Source organism: Athene cunicularia, assembly GCF_003259725.1.
Source record: "Athene cunicularia isolate RWA chromosome 2 unlocalized genomic scaffold, athCun1 chr2_part1, whole genome shotgun sequence".
In the NCBI taxonomy this organism is placed as follows: Eukaryota; Metazoa; Chordata; class Aves; order Strigiformes; family Strigidae; genus Athene; species Athene cunicularia.
This window is the reverse complement of record NW_020799095.1, coordinates 126,474,089-126,494,159: the sequence shown is the minus strand read 5'-3', so window position 1 is coordinate 126,494,159 and position 20,071 is coordinate 126,474,089. Positions and strand designations below refer to the sequence as shown.

Below are 20,071 nucleotides of genomic sequence, written 5' to 3'. Positions count from 1 at the left end.
AAAACCAAAACAAAACGTAATAAAAAAATCCTGTAAAAATGCAATGTAAGCTTCCTCTTACCTACTACTCTTCCTGGTATCTTAGGAGGAGTAGCCAGTATGACTGAAAGAAGAAAAATTATTATACACACAGCCCTGAAATAGAGCACCCAGATTTTTTTTCCTCCTGTATGAGAAAGACCAGATGGAGGGAGAGAAACCAATACTCCAAGTTGAGATGGGTTGTCTCAATCCTGTGAGGTGATGGGAAAGGATTTGTATAAACAGAAAATATGTAAAGCAGGGAACATTTAATGTTTTTTCTTTGTCATGTATAAACAAAATACTTCTATGAATTGAGTCAACAAGTGTCGACTGTTTGGATTTATGACCGCACTCCAATTGATTAATTGTAACTCACCAAATGCAGTCGAGATGAAGTCAGTGTCATTTCTGAGGCACTACAATGGCATAATAAAGACAAAGCAGTACATATATAAAACTACTATATAAAAACAAGAATTTCACATAGAAAGAATAATTTTAAAGATGCAGTCTTAGAGAATTAGATACAATGTCTGGATAAGGTTGAAGTCCTAGCTGTTTGTTATCTTTCAACTTTTGTATTATAATTCTGGCAAATTCCTCTCCTTGGCTATCTGAGGTATCAAGAAGTTGTCGGACTTTTGATGTCCTTGTAGGTTTGGTGCTTATAAGTTCATAGTCTTCTTTCATGAGTAAAAATCTTGATAGAAGAGCATCCAGTGATTGATTCAAACATGCTTCAGTCATCTGATCAATAATTTCTTCTCTTTTACTTTGGATCCATTGATGAGCTACATTCTGTTGCACAGTTTCCAAAACCAAATCTGAGATTAGAGAGGATTAAAAAAAGTATTGTAACTATCTGTCAATAAACAGTGCCATAGAACAAGGAACAAACTGAGAAAGAGCTGTTTAAAACTTGGTTTTGGTCAGAAATACACTAGAGTACTAAACATGCCTTTAACATTTCACTAATGTATTCCACATTTAAAATGTTCAAATTTGTCAAATTTGGTGGTTTGTTTATTTTATTTGAATCACAGAATAATTTAGGTTGAAAGGAAGCCTCAAGGAGGTCACATCTGGTCTAATGGACTGCTCAAAGCTGGGCCAAATTTGAGGATAACTCGGGTTGTTCAGGGCCTTGTCCAGATGAATTTTGAGCATCTCCAAGTGATGGGACTTCTGCAGCCTCTGTGAACAACCTGTTTCAGTGTTCAAACCCTCCTGGTACTAAAAAGAGAGAGGTGGTGGTAACTTCACTTTGCAGTGGGATTTTTATTGAAATTTAGTTAAAACACCCCTATAGTTTCCTGCATATTTTACCCAAACTAAGGATTCACACAGTGAAAAGGTGCGGATTATCATATTTCCAGAAGAGAGTAATGCGGCAGATCTTTATAAAGTTGCACGCTATTGCGTGGCCCACAAAAAAATGTCTCCGAGTAATTCATCACGCATTAAAGTTACCTTCTGTTATTCTTTTTGGAAGTACAATTTTAACAGTTATTTGGTGCATAGTAATATCATGCAGTGGGTTCTCAGCTAACACAGAAGTTCATTAAAGGTGAGATGCTGACACAGCTGCTGCCTCTCTTTGCCTCACCATTACTAAGAGGAAGATTGACAAGCCTAAGAAGTGGGAAGAAGTGACAGGCAACAAGATGAGTAAAGCTCAAGGTAACTTTTATTCCTGTTCTGCTGGATTGAAGCACTGCGACAAAAGTAGTAGGAGAAATATCAGCAAAAGGAATGGGGTAAGGAAGACCCAAGACAAAAAAAAAAAAAAAAAGCTAGGAGCTACATGTACATGCACTAGGTCATATTTTTCATTGGTTTTACTTTGCAATATAAGGCTACAAGATCAAAATTACTTGAATTCTTAATTTGTAGAATGCTTTTCATTTTACAGATGAACAATTTCCATTTCATACACACATATATTTGATATTAGGACACTTATTGTGTGTCTTGGAATTAAATCAATGTTTGCTGTACCTGAAGAAATTGGTGATGACCGCAGGATACATGATGCAGAATTTGAGGCATCTGAAATACTCTTCTCTGATGAAGGAAAGTAATTGTATGGATGCACAAGAACTTTGGCGCTCTGAGGTACAGAGAGATTTTCATCTGTGCTCTGACTGCTGAGAGGTTGTAGACTCCCAGAATTTCCATCTTGGAAAAAAAAAAAAAAAAAAAAAACTGTATTAATTTTATGTACAAATAATACACAAGCTGTCACAGACTATTTAGAGTAATTCTATAAAACATAAATTCACCTCAAATACATTATTCCTTATACTCAGGTTCTGAGTAACTTTATGCTCCTTATCTTCTACCAGGGCTAGACCATGGGTTTGGGGGTCTTGTTTTGTTTTAAAAGAACACTGAGAGAATAAATCTAGTAGATGTGAACTTTAAAAAATGCTCTGTTCAACAGAAAATATTTGTAGGGACTGAAAGAACAAAATAACTCCTTCAAGTATTTCAAGGGGTAGCTTGGAGTCAGCATAAAAGCTGACTAATTTATTCTGATGAAGTTCAGCAGCATAATAAAGGTAGAAAGATTGAAACAAAAATTCAGGTGGAGGGAAAGAACATGAAAACCAATGGTGGTATTTGGTGGGAAGCCAATAGAAGTTTCAGGCAGTCTGTCAAAATAGCATGTAACTTCAAGAAAGCTTCATGTAAACATTTGCAAAGAAATGAAGAACAGGGGTTATATCAGGTGGAAAACTTAATAGTTTCTATTTTCAGGATTTTTTTATGGCAGAAAAAGATGATGGATATGAAAGCAGCAGTAGGTATGACTCAAAGAAGAAATGAAAAAGAGATAATGAGAAAGAAGTTACGGGGCACATGCCTAATTCTGTGTACAGTTTTTATTACAGACTTCCACAGTGTCGCTTGATAAAGAGATTCAGAGATGTTAACTAAGAACCAGAGATGCAGATGTAAGAATTCAGATGAACATCTAAACACGCACTAAAAACAGGTAGCCCCCTACACAGCTCAGGACTTATAGGGGTATTTGAAGGTAGATTCCTAGATCAGAGTGTTGATCTGTTAAAGAATATGGCTCTAAGTACATGGAGCAGAAATAGGAAACTGTGAAGGAAATGGCACACATTATTTAAAAAATGGTGGACCAGAACTCATAGTAACTAGCATTTCATTTCATTACAGAGAAAGTAAGCTGGGCAGAGTTATACAGTGTGAAGCAGCAGATGTTATCTACTGTATGAATGAGAAAGGATTAGGAGGCAACTGATGTGAGTGAAAGATCATTTTAGAAAAGGATTCTGAACAGCTCTGCTAGGATAGATTGTTATAGATCTCTAGGCATACACAGGTCTTTAACAGCATTAGAGACAAAACTACTGGGATTGTACTGGTATGGGAGAATAAACTTCACCGGGGACCATAGCATTAAAATTAGAAACATGCTGAGGAGATTTTCAGGTGTTATTCAGAAAGAACAGGTTGACTCACATTACTCAGAAATAACCTAGCTGACCTAGAAGACTGGCGTAATAGAAGTGGAAATTCAGTAGCACAAAACATGAGACCTAGACTTTCTGCTTCAAGCTGCCAATGATGATTTGGAAATTGAGCTGAGAAAAAAAAAAAAAAAAAGACACCTGGGTAGATTATTCTGTAATGAAGAATCTTGTAAGAAAGGAAAAATAAAATTCTAAGGCATAATAAATTATGTTCTTATTTCAGGAAGAACATACCTGTCACACTTCTTTTTAAATACTAAGTACAGATGTCTGGTACCCTTAATTCCATGACTTAAGTTAGAACATGCACAGGGAGGACTAGTAGGATACCAGGAGAATGAAGAAGCTTATTTTACAAATGGATTTCAAAACAAAGTGTATTAAAAGATTATTCTCTATATCAGAATATAAAATATTACTCTATATCAGAAATAAAATGAGAAGAGGGAAAAGAGCTATTTAAGCTTAAAGCAGTGCCCATAAACAAGTCTGTATATAAGCTGGCTAGGGAAGAAAAATTAGAGAGACTGAAAGTTAGAAGACCCATCTGAACTCTGAAGGAGCAAATTTCTGAAAACGTTTTCTAAATTGTATTGGCAGGATAAAAAAAACCCCTCAACTAAAATCTATAGTCATTAACTTCTGTCTTCTTGTCATGCTAAATTCATCTCTTGCCAACAGCTATGTGGGAACACATTTTCACCTGAAACAACTGCATCTAATTTAAACAAAGTAAGAAGAATGCCAGTCTTGCTTTCCATTATAAAACTACCTGATGTAGATATTGACAAGGCAACAACAAACACTTCTGATGTAGTACAGCTTTGTAGACACTATTTTCACAGGCTTTACAGTATCCACACATATATGCAACAAAGTCTAAGCAGTGACTCTGTAAAGGACCATCAACTGATCAATCAGATTAATAGCATCCCCGCAATCTCATCAATGGCCTCCAAAGGCAGATAGTAAAATTTTTAACAGGAACCAGCACTAAGAAGGGCTGACATTGATCACTGTGTTATCTGATTACACTTACCAGTCCATACTCATATTCAATCTAATATTCCATTTTCTAAAATTCATCGCAACATTCCTATCAAGCTTGGTAACCACAAGGTATTCTTCATCTTTAAGATTTTTTTTGGTGTGTGTATAGATACATGCTTGGGTATAACCAAACTACACTGTATTTGCTTTCTGCTATTTCCCCCTGTAACTCAAAACCCTTAAGCCTCCTGTAATTTGTTTTCCCTGGAATTCCTGCTGTATTTATATCTTTCTAGTATACTGAGTAAAAGCTCAGCATTGTGAATGTGTTGAAGTGAGCTGGAAAAAAACCTGCCTGTGCCCTCCTATCTCTACCAAAGTATCTCCAGTTTTGCAGCACCTCAGCATACTTTTTGATATGCTACTTAACAGCAGTGAAGTCAGTCATCGTTTCTGCCTTCACACCACTGGTCCCTGCAACGCCAAAGGATGCTCCGTTCTTTTGAAACATATGTTTGCATTCTTTGAAGAGAAGAAACTCAAGTGATTTTAGTTTCATAATGTATTGCTATTTCACCTGGGTCCCACTGAATTTTTCTGGCTTCTCAAGTCAACAAAACCTCAAAATTGAGTTTTGTCTGGGAATTTTGCCAACTTTTATTCAGAAAAAGTGACAGCAACAAAAGGTCTGTGCAGATACTATTGCCACGCCATCTATTTATTAAAGCCATTTTATTTATTGAATCAAAAATGATAGAGAGGTTGGGCTGCATTAGAAACTTTCAGTTTACTCAGCTTTAGGAGTGACTCAAAATGTTTAGCCTTTTTATCTTTAGGAGTAGTTCACAAATAATTAACTAAACTACCAAGGGTCTGAAGGGACAAGTAAATGCTATCTCTGCACTCATGATCCTGAAAAGGAAAACTGAAGCTGTGAGCTGTGGGGATTTCTCAAGTGACAGGAACAGAAAATCAGAACTGAAATACACTATTATTTTACCCAGAGCACTAAGTTTACAAAACACATCTGTTTTCTGACATAAACAGAGATCCATCTATCTACTATGTAAATGCAATGTTACAGTGGGAGCGTAAAGCTGTGAAGGCAATTTAAATTTATATGAAGTCATTAGCATCTCTACCTGATGAGAAGATATTACACTTGGGAACAGACTTGAGTCTTGATATATCTGGAGAGATGCTCCGAAGGGGAAGTGCATCACATTGTATGGAGCCAGAGTATGTTTCCTGAAATGATTCCAGTTGTATAATGAAAATGCACATTAAATAAATACAAAGTTGCAATGACTTACAGAGTACTTTCCCATCACTGTGTTTTCCCTACTATCTAAATGTTCAATAGACAGCATCATTAAAATACAGTAAAACAGAAGAAATCTGTATAATCCTAAAACTTGTTATTTTCCAAAGCTGACAGCAATTTTGTATGAAAGTTTTATCATTAGTAATAATCAAAATAATCAGCATTAAGAATCAAAATGTAAAAGCAAATCTATATGACCCTACATAAGCAAGCTCTGTAGAGGTGTAAGGGAGCAGAAAACAGTCTCTTACAAGTTGCAGTCATTGTGCGCTGCATTCCTCCTTGAGGGACAGACTGTCCCACACTTAGAGGATATACCAAACATGCCCCTTCTTATTTCTACTTACTCACCCTTTACTATCTTCACCTATATGACTATGCATTTGTTACACCTTGGCTCAAGTAACGCATTTTATGTCTTTCCTGACTGCATAAGAAAGTAAACTGCACAACAACGCCCCTTACTAAGTCAACCACCGTTTAGAGCTCTCAGGATCTTTAATGATAACGACATACCAAATGCAGTATGTAAAATATTTACCTCTTGAGGATTCAGAGGTATATTTAGAGATATCTGCTCCACATCTGATTTCTTTCCACTCTTGTAAATACACCGTGATTCATATAGTGACTGGAAGAGACATATTTACCTGTATTAAATTTCTGCTATGACAAGATGACAGCTGTATACAAACACATGCTTCAGCCATATACAAGATTAAATAAACGACAAAGGAGATTACATTTCTTTTAGCAAGCAAAACCTACCAATTTATTTGACCAATTCATGACTGTAACAAAAGCCACTTACCTTTGATCTCTTTAACAGAATGACTGCTTCCAGTATAGCTATTTCATCAAATGATCGCAGGACTGGCTCAAGGTCTATTAAGCATTCTAAACAAAGAGAGAGTACTTTGCTGAAGAATTTAAGGTGGAAATTAATTTTTAATTTTGCTCAAGCTACTTTCTTACATTTACAAAAGTAATTTGTCTACTGATACATATCAAACTACTTATGCTGCTAAACAGAAGTTTCTTGTTTTCACCTGTTACAAATACAAGTTTCACATCACCAAAACAAACCCAGTCGTGATCTGGCCACCTGAGTACTCTGTATCAAGAGAGATCCATGACTGTGCCTGACCACAAGTCTTACATTCCTGGAATGGATATATTGGTGGGTTTGCTCTATTTCCAAGATAGACCCAACAAACCTGGTTTGCTAAATGGGGTCAAACAGAACAAGACCTCAGAGTGGGTTGCTGTCTTCCCACTCCAGCAGAGGTCTTAAAGATTTATACAAGAAAAACAAACAAACGACTCCCCACCACAGAGAAATCCAGAACAGACGCTGTGCGGCAGGGCCAGAGAAGATGGTGATAATGAAAGCATTGACCTATCAAACCCAATGAACCCAAATGATAGTGTCCTCATGCTCACCACAGGCAGCAAGTCAGAGCAGCTAAAATCATCTGCTCCCATAGGGAGACAAATGGCAACCCAATAAGCAAGTGACAACCTGTGCTATGCTCCCTTGCTTTCCAGTGCTGAAAGTTTTAAAAAATTATTTCAAATTTTGAGAGAACCATATCATAAAAATGTATTTTTGAAACTGTGCTCAAGTTCAACAAAAACTCAGGAAAGGATTATGGCATATCACAATTCTACTGCATTTCTATGGACTCGACCCATTCAGGAAAACCCATTTACCACACTAGCAATCTGTCACACTGCCTTACTAAATTTTTTTTTTTAATCCCATATTACTTTCTTCCACTAGCACCTTCAAAGACATGTATTCAATACTGGGATTCTTATTTTCTTGCATCAGCTCAAACATAATTTAACAGCTCCATTTTCCACACAGAAATACTAGCACAGTTAATTTTTGCAGATTATAATTAAAATGTAGGTACACATTCCAAGTACATGCAGCAACATGATGATATGTAGTCTTTACCCCTTCTTTATAAGGGGAACAGACAGGTTAACTGAGGTTTTCTATTTAAAGTTAATTTAACAAAAAAGTTTCAGCTGTTTTCAGTTTTTCTCCCCCGTGGTATGGTAATAGCAAAATTTCCCAATCAGTGAGTTTACTTCCCTTAATTTTGCAACAGTTTTGCAACTTCCTCTTTCTTTTCATGATAGTAAAGTAGGGTAAAAAGCAATGCATGTTTTCTTCAAAGACCATCTTACTACAGACACAGCACTATTAACAGAACCCAAGTTAGCTTACACTTTAGTACATATCCCAGGTAATTATTCCTTCAGTGTGACCATAGAGTTTGACTGCTATTTTGGTTAACTGCCACAGGAAAACAAGAATACATAAGGAAATATCATGATGTGTCTGTTCTTTTTGATTTTAAAAAATATTATAAATAGATATATTTCCTTGCTTGGAAAAAAAAAATAAATCACAATTTACAGTCACACAAACCAGACTCATGCCAAAATAACCTGACATTTAAAAATGTTCTTAATGCAAAAATAAGAATGCCTAAAAAAAGTTCATGTAATTAATTTTGGACTGTAAACTGAACATGAAGATGCTGTATCTGTTTGGACGTGTCCCCATTTTGTCCTCTGACAAACTGATGCAAATAAATGAACATTTCGTTCTAAGCTATCTGAACACTCTAAGCTTTCTAACACTTTCCAGCTCAAAGGAAGTATGCCTATAAAGGTTTTCAAAATAATAAACAATCCTCTGTTCAGCAAAGCTACAAAGGAAACATTAAGATTGCAAACCTCTCCACTGTTAACATTAAAACCAAAACAAACCCTAAACCCAAAACCCACTAGAACCAACTAAAAAACCCTAGCCTTTCAGGTTTGAGGCATTGCATCCTCAACCAGTAAGAAACTAAAAATATAGAATTGTTTAAGCCAGGGCTCTTTGTACTGTTTTACATTTGAATACTTTCAGTAACTCTCTTAGTCTACATTTTTAAATCTCCAAGGTGATTCAGCTTTTCCTACAGAATTAGAATCATGTTTTCTAAAGGTTTAGGGAGGAAGTTGTTAAAGCACATGTAAATTAAGCACAGCGAGGCAGCTGCAGGAACCACCGTTAGCATCACCACACTGACATACGTGACCACAGCAACACGTGGAAGAGCAAATTTCACAGTCGAAACCAGGTAATCACTTTTTGCCAATTTTGATAGAATTACCTTTAGGCAATGGCCAAACAAGAACCAAAAGTCACCACAAAATTAAGCATGTTAAGGAGAAATTGTTATGGGGGATAAGTGTGGACTTGACATACACCGAGTACATCAGTGAAATGCAACCAACACAGGTCTGCAAAAACAAAAAAAACCCATTTCCAGTTCACACTATGCCACTCTAATCTCTACAAGTTTGCACCTAAATCTTATTCTCTGAATTCAGCAATCCACTGTAAAAAAGGCTGAAAGTATCTATATTTGGTCTCCTGGACAAGAAGCTGAACAAAGAAAGGATGGAAAGAGAAAGTTAAGTGCATGGGTTCAACCAGTTCCCGTTCGATCTGGGAGGTGGAACAGTAAAGAAACAGTCAGTGAAAAAGATTTATAGTGAGATACAAACTGTGTAATGGTTTGTGTGTTTGCCAGCTTGCTCATAAATCCCACAGTACTCATTCTATACTTCACTTCCCTCCCTTCTAAATTAAAAAAAAAAAAAAAAGTTCCCTTCAACAATAAACAAAAAGCTCTAAGTGCAAGTAGTTAAACAAAACATTCTGTTTTTTTGCAGGTAAATTAGAGATGGCAAATGCAAAAGACTCCAACTAACAACAACATCTTAAGGCACATGTGTAGTTCCATTCATAAAAGTTTGGTTACAGATATGGTGGAAGCAGACAACCACCTTATCATATGCAACAAGACTGAGCACAGATATCTCTTGACATCTTTCCACTTCCCTTTTGAGACTATAACCTTGCTCTGCAAGTACCATGTTCAACTGAAATCTGGCAATTTAAAAATGTTTTCTCATTATGCAAGGTAAACTTACTTAAGAATGATGGTCTTTCATCTGGGTTTTGTGCCCATCCACTTCCTATCAATCTTATGATGAGCATTCGATGAGGAATGTCCATCGATAAACTTTCTTCACTTAAGTCTAGTCGCTGTCCTTGTGACACACTATACATTATCTGCAAGGGGTTTATAACTTCTGTCAAAATAGACATCGTGCAGTCATTAGCAATATATGCAATAGAAATAGCTTACTTTAGGAGGAATAATGTAGTTTGCAGACATAGTATATTAATTCACCAAAATAAGGATATGGTTTGGATTTTAAAAAAAGTATTTTTAATTTATCAAAAAACACTGTAATTTTTTAAAAAAAAAGTACAGAGAAAAAAAAAAAGTCCAATCTGAAAAGTAACTCAAAATGTTCTTTAACAAGCTTACAAATTGAATCATTAAAAAGTAACCCCTGAAACGCAGTCCCCAGGCACCCAGATCATAGGTTTAGCCTTTACTGGCTGGAAAAATAAATTAAAGGAAACATGGCCTTACCTTCAAATGGCTGTTTCCTTGACATCACTTCCCACATAATAATTGCATAACTGTTTAAAGTATAAAAAGTATAGATTACTTTATTTTAGATTACCAACAATAACTCGATGTGCTCAGCTAAAATGATCCCACATGCAGACACAGGACTGACTATAGCTAACTACAACAATGATCTGAATATACAAAAACTATCAGGAATTTTAACCAGTGACTTCGACAATAACGACTTCACAATATTAAGTACATAAAAGGTACATCACAAATAAACTATTTCAAATCTGTATTAGCTCTGCTCTACTAACACGTTGTGAATTATGAACACGCAATTTAAATCTCAACACACAAACTAAACTAAGCCCCAGAGTCCCAACTGCTCTGCCCTAACTGCAATACTGTGGAATCTCCCCAACCCGGATCGGCACTCCCTGGCGTTCCCATGGGAAGCAGGGTACTAGCAGGGAGGATGGCTGTCACTTCTATCCCAACACAAAGCTGAAGAGTCGGGTAGGATACAAACTAGCCCCCAGGAAGCACACTCCAGCTTTCCCCACAGACAGACATACTTTTTACATATGCAAACTTCTCTACAGGAAGAAGTGTCACTTGCATACAGCATTTACTTTACAAAAGAGACTCTCAGGAAGACCACCCTGATCTACAGCTAGGAGACTGAACATATCTGCTTACTCAAACTGGTGACATTTTTTTCCACACATTAACATGAATGGAAAGTGGTTCAGTGAATACAAACCTGCTCCACCTCTAGTAGACTCGTCACTCTCTTCAGTCATCAGGACATATTAAAAAAAGGTAACTTTAAACAACCTTGTAATTTAATTAAGATTAGATTTCATTTATATGAAGCATTGAATTAATTTATAAAAAAAGTCAATGCAGCTAAAGCAAATAAAATAATGTAAAACCTCAAATCTAGCTTTCCTGTTTAAAAATAGGAATTTGATGTGAGGAATAAAGCTAAAATGAGAGAGCAAAAATATTTCACTGCTTAAGAACCTAATTTCCAATGTCAAACATATCTTTGTAAACTTACATCTACCCCCTTATTTTTTCCATAAATCAGTTTAAAAATGAATTAAAAAGTATTTAAAATCTCACTTCAAAAAAATTGAAATCCAATTTCCACTGAAGCAATAAAAATTAAACAATGCAAATAATTTTGCTAAACAAGGATTACATTTACCAGGATAAATGTTTGCTCAACTACTCAAATAACTGTACACAAAGACAGTATTTTCTTACATCACTAAGAAATACCAAATTTTGCATACACTTTACATATAACCATCTATAAGCATTGTATCATCTAACAACTACCAATTAGGAAGAATAAAAAAAATTAACTGACACTTAAAAGTCAATCATTTAAATTGAGCTTTCCTAACTGCTTATTCTATTCACATTTTAACATTCATCAATGTTAAAAATTATTCAAGTAACTTTTAATAAAAACAGTCATCCCTGTTAGAAAGCCTCCTTTTGATACATTCCTGAGAAATTAATGCAGGCAGGGTTGTTTGTTTTTTTTATTTTTTGGCATGGCGAATCACTCATTTTGTAAAAGTTAATGCTGCTTGACTGTTGTTTAAATTATTTGCTTCTTTAAGAAAGATCCTTCCTCATAAATTATCTGCAATATCCCAACAACATTCAGCTGTATCAGCTGTGGTCAGTTAATCAGTCTTTCATTGTTTAGAATTGCTCTACAATTAAAGATTATTTTCTCAATTCTACAACACTGCAGCATACCAGTTCCTGCGGATTCCCCTTTACACTATTCATGTTTTCCTTTCTTATTTCTGCTTCATAACATCTTCTGATCCTGAGAACCAATCTTCCTGTGTGACCTTTCTGGTTCTCATTTCCTTCACTGCCATATCTCTTTATGATGTTGTCTCAGTTTCTTTTCTCTCTTCTCAAATAATCTCTTTCCTTCCTAATTTATAAGTATTCTAAGATCTTCTACTGATCTCTTCTCTCTTATTATCCCATTTGGTTATTACTCCTCTGCACATTTTTTTTTTTATTTTGTAGCAAATACTTGTCTTTCTCTTCTCCACTCACTAAGTCACTAGCCACACTTGCAAATTCTCTAAAATCAGAAGCTAGAGGAGATAATATCACATCACTACTTCTTTCCCTACAGTATATCATTATTCCTTCTCAATGTTTTCCTAGTCCAGATTTTCTCATAACAGGGTGAATGAGGAAAGCAAGTATGTTACCATCTCTATTCGTTGTACAGGAATGTTAAGAAACTTCATGTACCCCTTAAGGATAAGGGATAATTAAGAGAAATAGTGGTCTCCCTGGAAGTCAGTAAAACCCTCTGAGACTAATTAATCTCTCAACAAAATACGACCCTGTCAAAGGCAGCTGAAAGTAAAGTGGTAGAGTGCAACAGAGAGATGGACTTTGTCACAGTGATAGGCCTCTTCATGCCTCCTCAATCCCCACAATTCCCTCCACAGTTGTTCAATTAATCTTTAAACTCCAAGCCTTTTCAGATGAGCTAATTTTAACTAACTCTAATGTCCTAAGAGCAATTGCTCTTTTGTTATACATATAGGTCACCACTACTGTACTACTTCTTATTCTATTACTTATTCTATTATTCTATTACCTCTACAAGTACAAGACACAAATGTTCCTAAACTTTCATAAGGTAAATTATTTCTTAAGAAGATCTCTCTAAATGCTTCCTCCCACCCCATTACTCTGCTTTTTCCTAACCTCTTTCCAAAAATGTTTCCTTCTTTCCCCCCAAGTACATTCTGCAAATGTTGTTAATTGATGTGCACAAATTACAAGGGTATGTGCGTTGAGATAATGGTGTGAACAGTTTTCCCCCTCCCTACATTGTCTCTATGTGTTCATTCTTTTATAGAAAACAGTCTCCCCTGTCTGCCTCTGTAGTTCTAGCTTAATTTCTGGAGAATTACACTTGTGACAGTGTTTTCTAAAGAAACAGGCGATGAAACCCAGCTACCACTCAATTCTTTTTTCCCCAAGATACTTTGCTTATACACTTACGACATTTCTGAAAATAATAAAATTGCAGAAAATATGTTCAAATTCACTAAATAAAATTTGAATTCAGATCACAAAGCCCACCTGAGAACAACATGAGTTACCTGTAGATATCATGCTTTACACTTGCACGGGTTTTCTGACTGGGATTGTAATCTTCAGGTGGCATGTAGACAATCGTCCCTCCTTCTGGCAAAGAGGTTTCACTGCGTGATTGCGACATGGATATGACACGCCATTTTGACATGCCAAAATCTGCAATCTGGAAAGGACAAATCAGTTGTCCTGAGAAATAAAACTGGATTTATCTGCTGACCGTTGTTAGAAACTCCTGAAATATGCCCGAAAGAAGAGGTCAATAACCTGGCAAGTCCTTAACCTGACACACAAAAAGTATGTGGTTGTCCTAGCAACAGGTAACACCAGCTCCAGTTGAGAAAACATTCCCAGGTCATGACTCACGATATCCCTATAGCACTGCCCTATCCTGTTGTTCTTTTAAGGAAGGACTCATATAATCTACGGCTGGAGATTCTGCTATGGGAGTCTGTCCTGTATGAAGAAAATAACTTTCTTTGGTTAAAAAAAGCAAACAAAAAAATCTAGCTTCTTGGTTGTGAAGAAAGCACAAATTTAGTATAAATCATAATAGCTCTAAATAATTTGCAGATACCCCAAGACAGTTTCTCTCACAGAAAAATTTTAGGGCATTCCACTCTCCAACCTATAAAACATTAATCTTGCATTAACAAATTTGATATTCTGAAATTCTGTGCTGCAAAAAGTTGTTGCTGAATATTTTCTTTACTCCTACAGAGTTTACAGTACATCTGCATAAAAAAATTGACTTCACTTTACAATCCCAGGCATCCATGAGCCAGGGAGCAAGATGTCACACTAGGTTACAGGTAGGGAGACAAACAAGCAGCAGAATAAACTTGCTGGCTGAGCTGCAGAGTGTCCGGCATACTGAGAGAGAAGCAGCCACCTACAAGCTCTTCACTTGTCCACTTGTCCAGCATTTGCATAAAAGCAAAAAAACCTTTTCAACAAAGATGCCCATGAGAGCACTGTGGCAATTCAGATAACAGAAATAAGCTTTCTGGAGAGCGTAGGGTCAAAATCCACAGTGAAGAATAGCCTTTTTTTTTCCCTCTACAACTCACTCCCATCAAGCCTTCATCACTGTAACTGGTCACGTTATCTTGCTCATTCAGTAAATCTGGGACAGTCAGAAGCACTCTATGAATGGTGTTACTTTTATACATATGCAATACTTCTATTTGGCATGGATTATAATCTTCCTTGCATTTCCTGCCAGCTCTCCTAATTTAAAGAATATTGCTCCACCCCCCAAAAAAACTTAGAAACACTAAGGACAATTTTACAGAGACTTCATACAGGAGGCAGAGCAGGTATGCAAGAGTTAACCTTTTCCCTTCAATTACTCCAGCAAAGCAACTGTTTAGATGTGGTCAGGCAGGGCACCAGACCATACCAATGCTGTCAGAGATTAAAAAAAACAGTGGATAAAATAATTACTTGGACCAGTTTCCCAATCAGCTTTACCAGGAAGCTCGAGAGAAGGCCATACCAGCAGAACTGAGTGGGAGGATGAGGGTGTGAGTGGAGACAGAGCTCTGTAAAGCACCTTGCTGCCAAGAAAGACATCTTTGCAATGGAGAAAGAAGAAATCAGCACTGGATCTTTGATCTTTATGCAGAGGACCCACAGAAAGATTCATCTCACGGTAGCAGCTGAATTTATACCTGAATGGTGAATGCTCAAGTGCAAAATACCTCTTATTTTGCATTTACTTGAATAGTATATTCTATCAATTTTAAAAATAGATGATCTTTTATAAAAAAAACCCTGAACTCTTGCACTTATGGAAGCACCTAACCATCTTGCCAGAAGTACTTTTCATCTCTTTTCCACATCAAGGCACTGATATTTTAAAAGGCAGAATTAAAGTTTTAAACTAATGTTACTTCTCTACGTATGTTTACTTGCTTGAAGAAGCTTCACAAAAGCCATCTTCCAACATGTTCAGATTTCGCAGTTACGTTTTACATGTTCTTATTCTACACTAACAGAACATATATGTGCACATTGCATGATAAATATCAAATGGGGTATTAACGTTTGAATTTGACCTACTGGCCTCCAGAACTAACTTGTCTGAGCATCTCAGACAGGTACGCTGCCTATTTTCTTCTCAGAAAGGGCCAGACCTAGCTACCCTTGGAGGAGGGTTGCCATATGACAGTGTCACTGCTATTATCAGCTACTGCTATGGCAAAACCAGGCCAAATTCTGGCTTTCTGGTCTTTTCAGATGGATCAAATTCACACTTGAGCAAAGCAGAGTTTTCAAAAGAAAAACTCAAAAGTTCTGTCTTCAAGGATAGAAGAAAACGTCTGACATACAATTACATCCCCTCTGTATGACCACATCCTCACTCTTCCTCCTCTACAATAGTTAAAACATTTTCATCGCTTGTTCTGGATGCTGAAGAACATAAGAATTATGTAAGTGTACCTTGACATGAAACTCATCATCAAGTAATATATTCTGGGTTTTCAAGTCATGGTGCAGCAATGGAGGATTCATGTTGTGCAAATAGTTTACTCCCAAAGCAATTTCATAAAGAATGCGGAATCTCAGGCACCAGGGAATGTCAGGGTATACATCTTTCTGCCAAGATAAAACCACAAAACCAGAATATAATCCTCTGTTCTCATCTAACAGCATAACACAAAGACTTTTATAATAAGAAGAAAGTTATCTGGACAAGCAGTACTCATTTAAAACATACGTTACATGAATTCCTTAAAAATTTGTGACTGAGCATTAAGACTGGTTAGCTCCTAAAACAAATATATAAATGTTAATCATGCAGTGTTATGCTTCCGTTCCCTAGCATTCATGTAATTGTTCATGACTGCCATACATGATGTAGGACATTTACTACATTACTCATTCGTGTGGAAATATGATTCTCCTGCATGAAACTTGCAATGCACAGATTATGAGTACTACACAAAGGAAGGCAAGAATTGTATCTTCAACTGACACCGGGAAAAAGAAGCTGCGGTGAAACTAAGCACAAAATACTACATTTACAAATATTAATACACCCAGAAAAAGGCAGTAAAAAACTGAAACGTTAAAAGTCACATTAACACTAATGCCTTTATGAAGGACACATTGCTGAGCTTTCTAAGGCATGAGATCCGTGTTGATGACATGTATGCAAGAGACTGCAGTGCTGTTGAGACAAACTGCAGTAGTTTTACAGCGGCAATACTGGATGCTCAGACCAAGCTTTGGGAGCAGCTGAGAGTTCAGCATAGCAGGACTTACTCCTGGGAGTAAGATCTGGTAGAAATATACATATCTATTTAATTAGCAATATTTGATTTCTATAAACTAAAGTAAAAATTTTCATTTTTTAAAAAAACAAGGATTCAAATTTAGGAAAAGAACTTCATCTTTGTGTGATATTTACATTGGCAATAATTCTGAAACCCAGACTGAAGTAAGCGTTTTTTATCTTCTAATTAGAGAACAACAGAGATTTTTATAGCAATTGTCTATAAAAACTCAAGATGAAGCCAGTAATAGGTCACAGCATTAAATGAAAAAGTGTAATAAAACTAAAGTCTGCTGAATTTGCTTGTCTTTTCGGGATACAGAAAATCCATCTCAGCACCAAAAACTACTAGTGATAATGACTGTCCCGTAATTTGAAATATTATTAGTAATACACATTACTACTTACTCTTAAGTATGGAAATCACCATCTATTTGAAACAACCAGCGATTTTATTTAAAGACTGTAAGTACACTTACCCCATGTAAAAGCTGGTTTAATGACCCATTTGTCATGTATTCTGTTACTATCCCCAGAAATTCAGGCTCGTTGCAAATTCCCAAAATTGGAAGAATGTAACTAAACCTGGCTTTGTGTAATATCTCTGCTTCTTTTAGAAGGTGGTTTCTATCACTTAAAGAAAACAAACAAACAAACACCATTACCATACCAATACTGGGAATCTCAAAGCAAATGCTGAGTTCATATATTCTCTTTAAAAAATGATATACCTATATGCAGTACCACCACCTTTCAGTATTTGTTTCCTACTCCACGGTTTCAATAACAAGTCACTGTAAGACAAATTAGAATCTGCAAATTCAAATACAAGATAGCTTCCCCAGTTGTGTTGCACCACACAAATCTATTTCTATCACATTTTTCAGCCATGTCTCCAGTAAATAAGGATACAGTCAGAACTCCAACTTTCACCATCCTGTGTAACCATAACGGTAATAACCAGCTACATTTGTCCTATTCTACTGCCCATCTTTGAACACTGAGTTTTCACTGATGCCCAGTATTAATCTCCTACAGAGTGGAGACCTTAATAGTCACAATTCTCCAACCATTTAAATTTAGTGGACACTGACGTGCACTAAAATATTATGGTTTAAAGGAATACACCTTCAGTTTTTGAAGGAAAAGAAACAATCAACTATATTTTGTTTCCGCATAAATTGTTCCTTTAAATCAGGCCACTTCTTTTGAATCACCCACTGGAAAAAACATTCCCTGTTTGCACAGGAAGCAGGAAGGGACCAGCCTCATGATGTTTGGATGCCTGAATTTGGTTGTGTGAATACTGTCTGTTATGTCAAAGCTCCTCGTAAATGTGAACTTGGTGCATCTTTACAAATTCAGACCTTGGAGCACGTGGATTTGAAAAGCTCAAGTCTGGTTTAGGATTGAGTAGGCTTCTATCCCTAAAAATGATAAACTATTTGGTATGCCTTATATCTCAAATGCTCTTAAAAAAAACAAAACAAAAACGGGTTTGTGACAGTGAGGATATTTGGACTATGAAAAAAATATTTAGATTTTATACCAGTGGGGAATGGTGCAGATACAAGGGCATGACTAGGATATCCAACTACAGGACTTCTACAGCACATCTAAGACAGATCCTTTGGATGTGAGCCAGTCTGATTCAGAAGCAATATAGCTGGGCTGGGGCATGGCCGAGTACAAGCCAGGGCTATGCCCTCCACAATCTGCTCATCACAGTGCCGTGTTAATGTGGCTATACAGCTCCTGGGTGAGAGCTGGCTTGTGTCCATCAAGTTCAGGCACGCACTGAAGAGTTCACATTAGTCTGGACCCACTGGTGTAGATATAGCCCTCACAAAGTAAAGGCTGTCAGAGCATATGAGGAAAAGAGAAAGCCTGGAGAACTAAAGCCTGCTGCTTCCTTTAGGATAGGAAAACTTCAAATTCAGATAGATGTGAAATTAAAGACAATTGTTGGTCCTTATCTATGTGATGGAAAAAGGCTTCTATTATAGGAAATGCTAGAAAATGAAAGTAAAAAGGCAGCCTTCAAAAAAAAAAAGCATGGGACAAATGACACAAGTCCCTCCCTTCCTCCCTCTCTCCAGAAAGGATTAGGTTTGAGAAAGCTGGGGGTTTTCCCAGACTGTGAGGCACATGTGCATGGGATTCAGCCGTAGCTGGGAAACGAGTTGCAGCATATTGAGGCCTATTCCTGTGCCTGTAAGTCACTTCAAGTTTGCTCCATACCAGAAGGGTATTGAGTAATGCCAAAATTAGTACAAGCCCACAATAGCTTCCCAATGGGCTTTGCTCTTTGGCTGGTCACACACCAAGTTCTGGGATACACACCTCAGGCTTCCTGTCTGGGGAATTATCTGCACCGTGAACCTTTTCTTGACAGCATTTACAGGATGGCATTTTATGTTGCCTGCTATACAATCAACAAATCACTTTCTGCAGAGACTCAGGTATAACAGATTTCTTACAGTTTTCGGTGTTCTGATAGCATTTCCAAGCTTTGCATGATATATGGTAGGTGGCTGAATTATTTTGATTATCTCAGTTGCCTTTTTCATCATAATTTCATGGGTTAGATGTCACACTAATCTAAATTCTAAAAATAGAATTTGCTGTTTTCTCCTAAATGACTTTAGAGAATAAACATTGTATTTCTGATTAACAGGGGTTTAAGCAGGCATTTAAATTAAAAAAAAATACAGTAATAAACTTATCAGAGAACATGATATTCCTGCTTAAAAACATAATTGAGATTCCATTTCATTCTGGCAAGATTTCAGAGATAAAGCCTGTGTATACACACCTGGAGAATAAGAGGTAGATAGCTTAAACCAACTTCTCTTATACTCTGGCATATTAAGTCACAAGACTACAAGCCTTGTCATTTTGAGTGAAGCTATTCTGCCTAAACGGCTAATACTAGATCAAAGAAACCTGAGGCAGTAAATACTAGAGGCAGGTTTACAGTAAGGCAGGCTTTGGACAGCCTAAGAGGCAAATTTGCATTAATATGATAAAAAATTGGCACTCTAGGGAGTGAATGACACAGAGATGGATGAAAAATTATTACCTGCAATCCCCTTATATGGACTGACAGCTCCTGTAATAAACACACTGTCACCTGGGGTCCAGGAAAATGGGGAACACAACTGCTACAAGTTGAGAAGCTAATGGAAAAATATCACTTGTACGTGGGGACCTACAAGCCTATAATTTTAAATTAGCTTCTCTCAGTACTGTGAGATCTGGGGGAAACGAGAAAAAAAAAAAAAAA

At 36.6% G+C, this 20,071-nt stretch overlaps 1 protein-coding gene across 1 annotated transcript; it reads right to left on the bottom strand.

Moving 5' to 3' along the window:
- Window positions 1-273: 273 nt before the first annotated feature.
- On the bottom strand, window positions 274-17,447 carry RIPK2 (receptor interacting serine/threonine kinase 2). Its single transcript, XM_026841490.1, has 10 exons — window positions 17,265-17,447; window positions 15,951-16,106; window positions 13,514-13,671; window positions 10,362-10,411; window positions 9,850-10,011; window positions 6,656-6,741; window positions 6,386-6,475; window positions 5,663-5,768; window positions 2,023-2,202; window positions 274-848 (listed from the first exon to the last, which is right to left on the bottom strand). The coding sequence occupies exons 1-10, from the start codon at window positions 17,445-17,447 to the stop codon at window positions 523-525; spliced, it is 1,497 nt and encodes a 498-aa protein (XP_026697291.1). The 3' UTR covers window positions 274-522.
- Window positions 17,448-20,071: the final 2,624 nt, after the last annotated feature.

Excerpts from the sequence above, each read along its gene's own strand:
- RIPK2 (XM_026841490.1), bottom strand. The coding sequence starts at position 17,447 with ATGGTGTTTGTTTGTTTGTTTTCTTTAAGTGATAGAAACCACCTTCTA. Across the intron at positions 13,672-15,950 it reads ATGATGAGTTTCATGTCAAG|ATTGCAGATTTTGGCATGTC; the intron begins GTACACTTACAT and ends TGTCCTTTCCAG. Across the intron at positions 6,742-9,849 it reads TGAAAGACCATCATTCTTAA|AATGCTTAATAGACCTTGAG; the intron begins GTAAGTTTACCT and ends CTCTTTGTTTAG.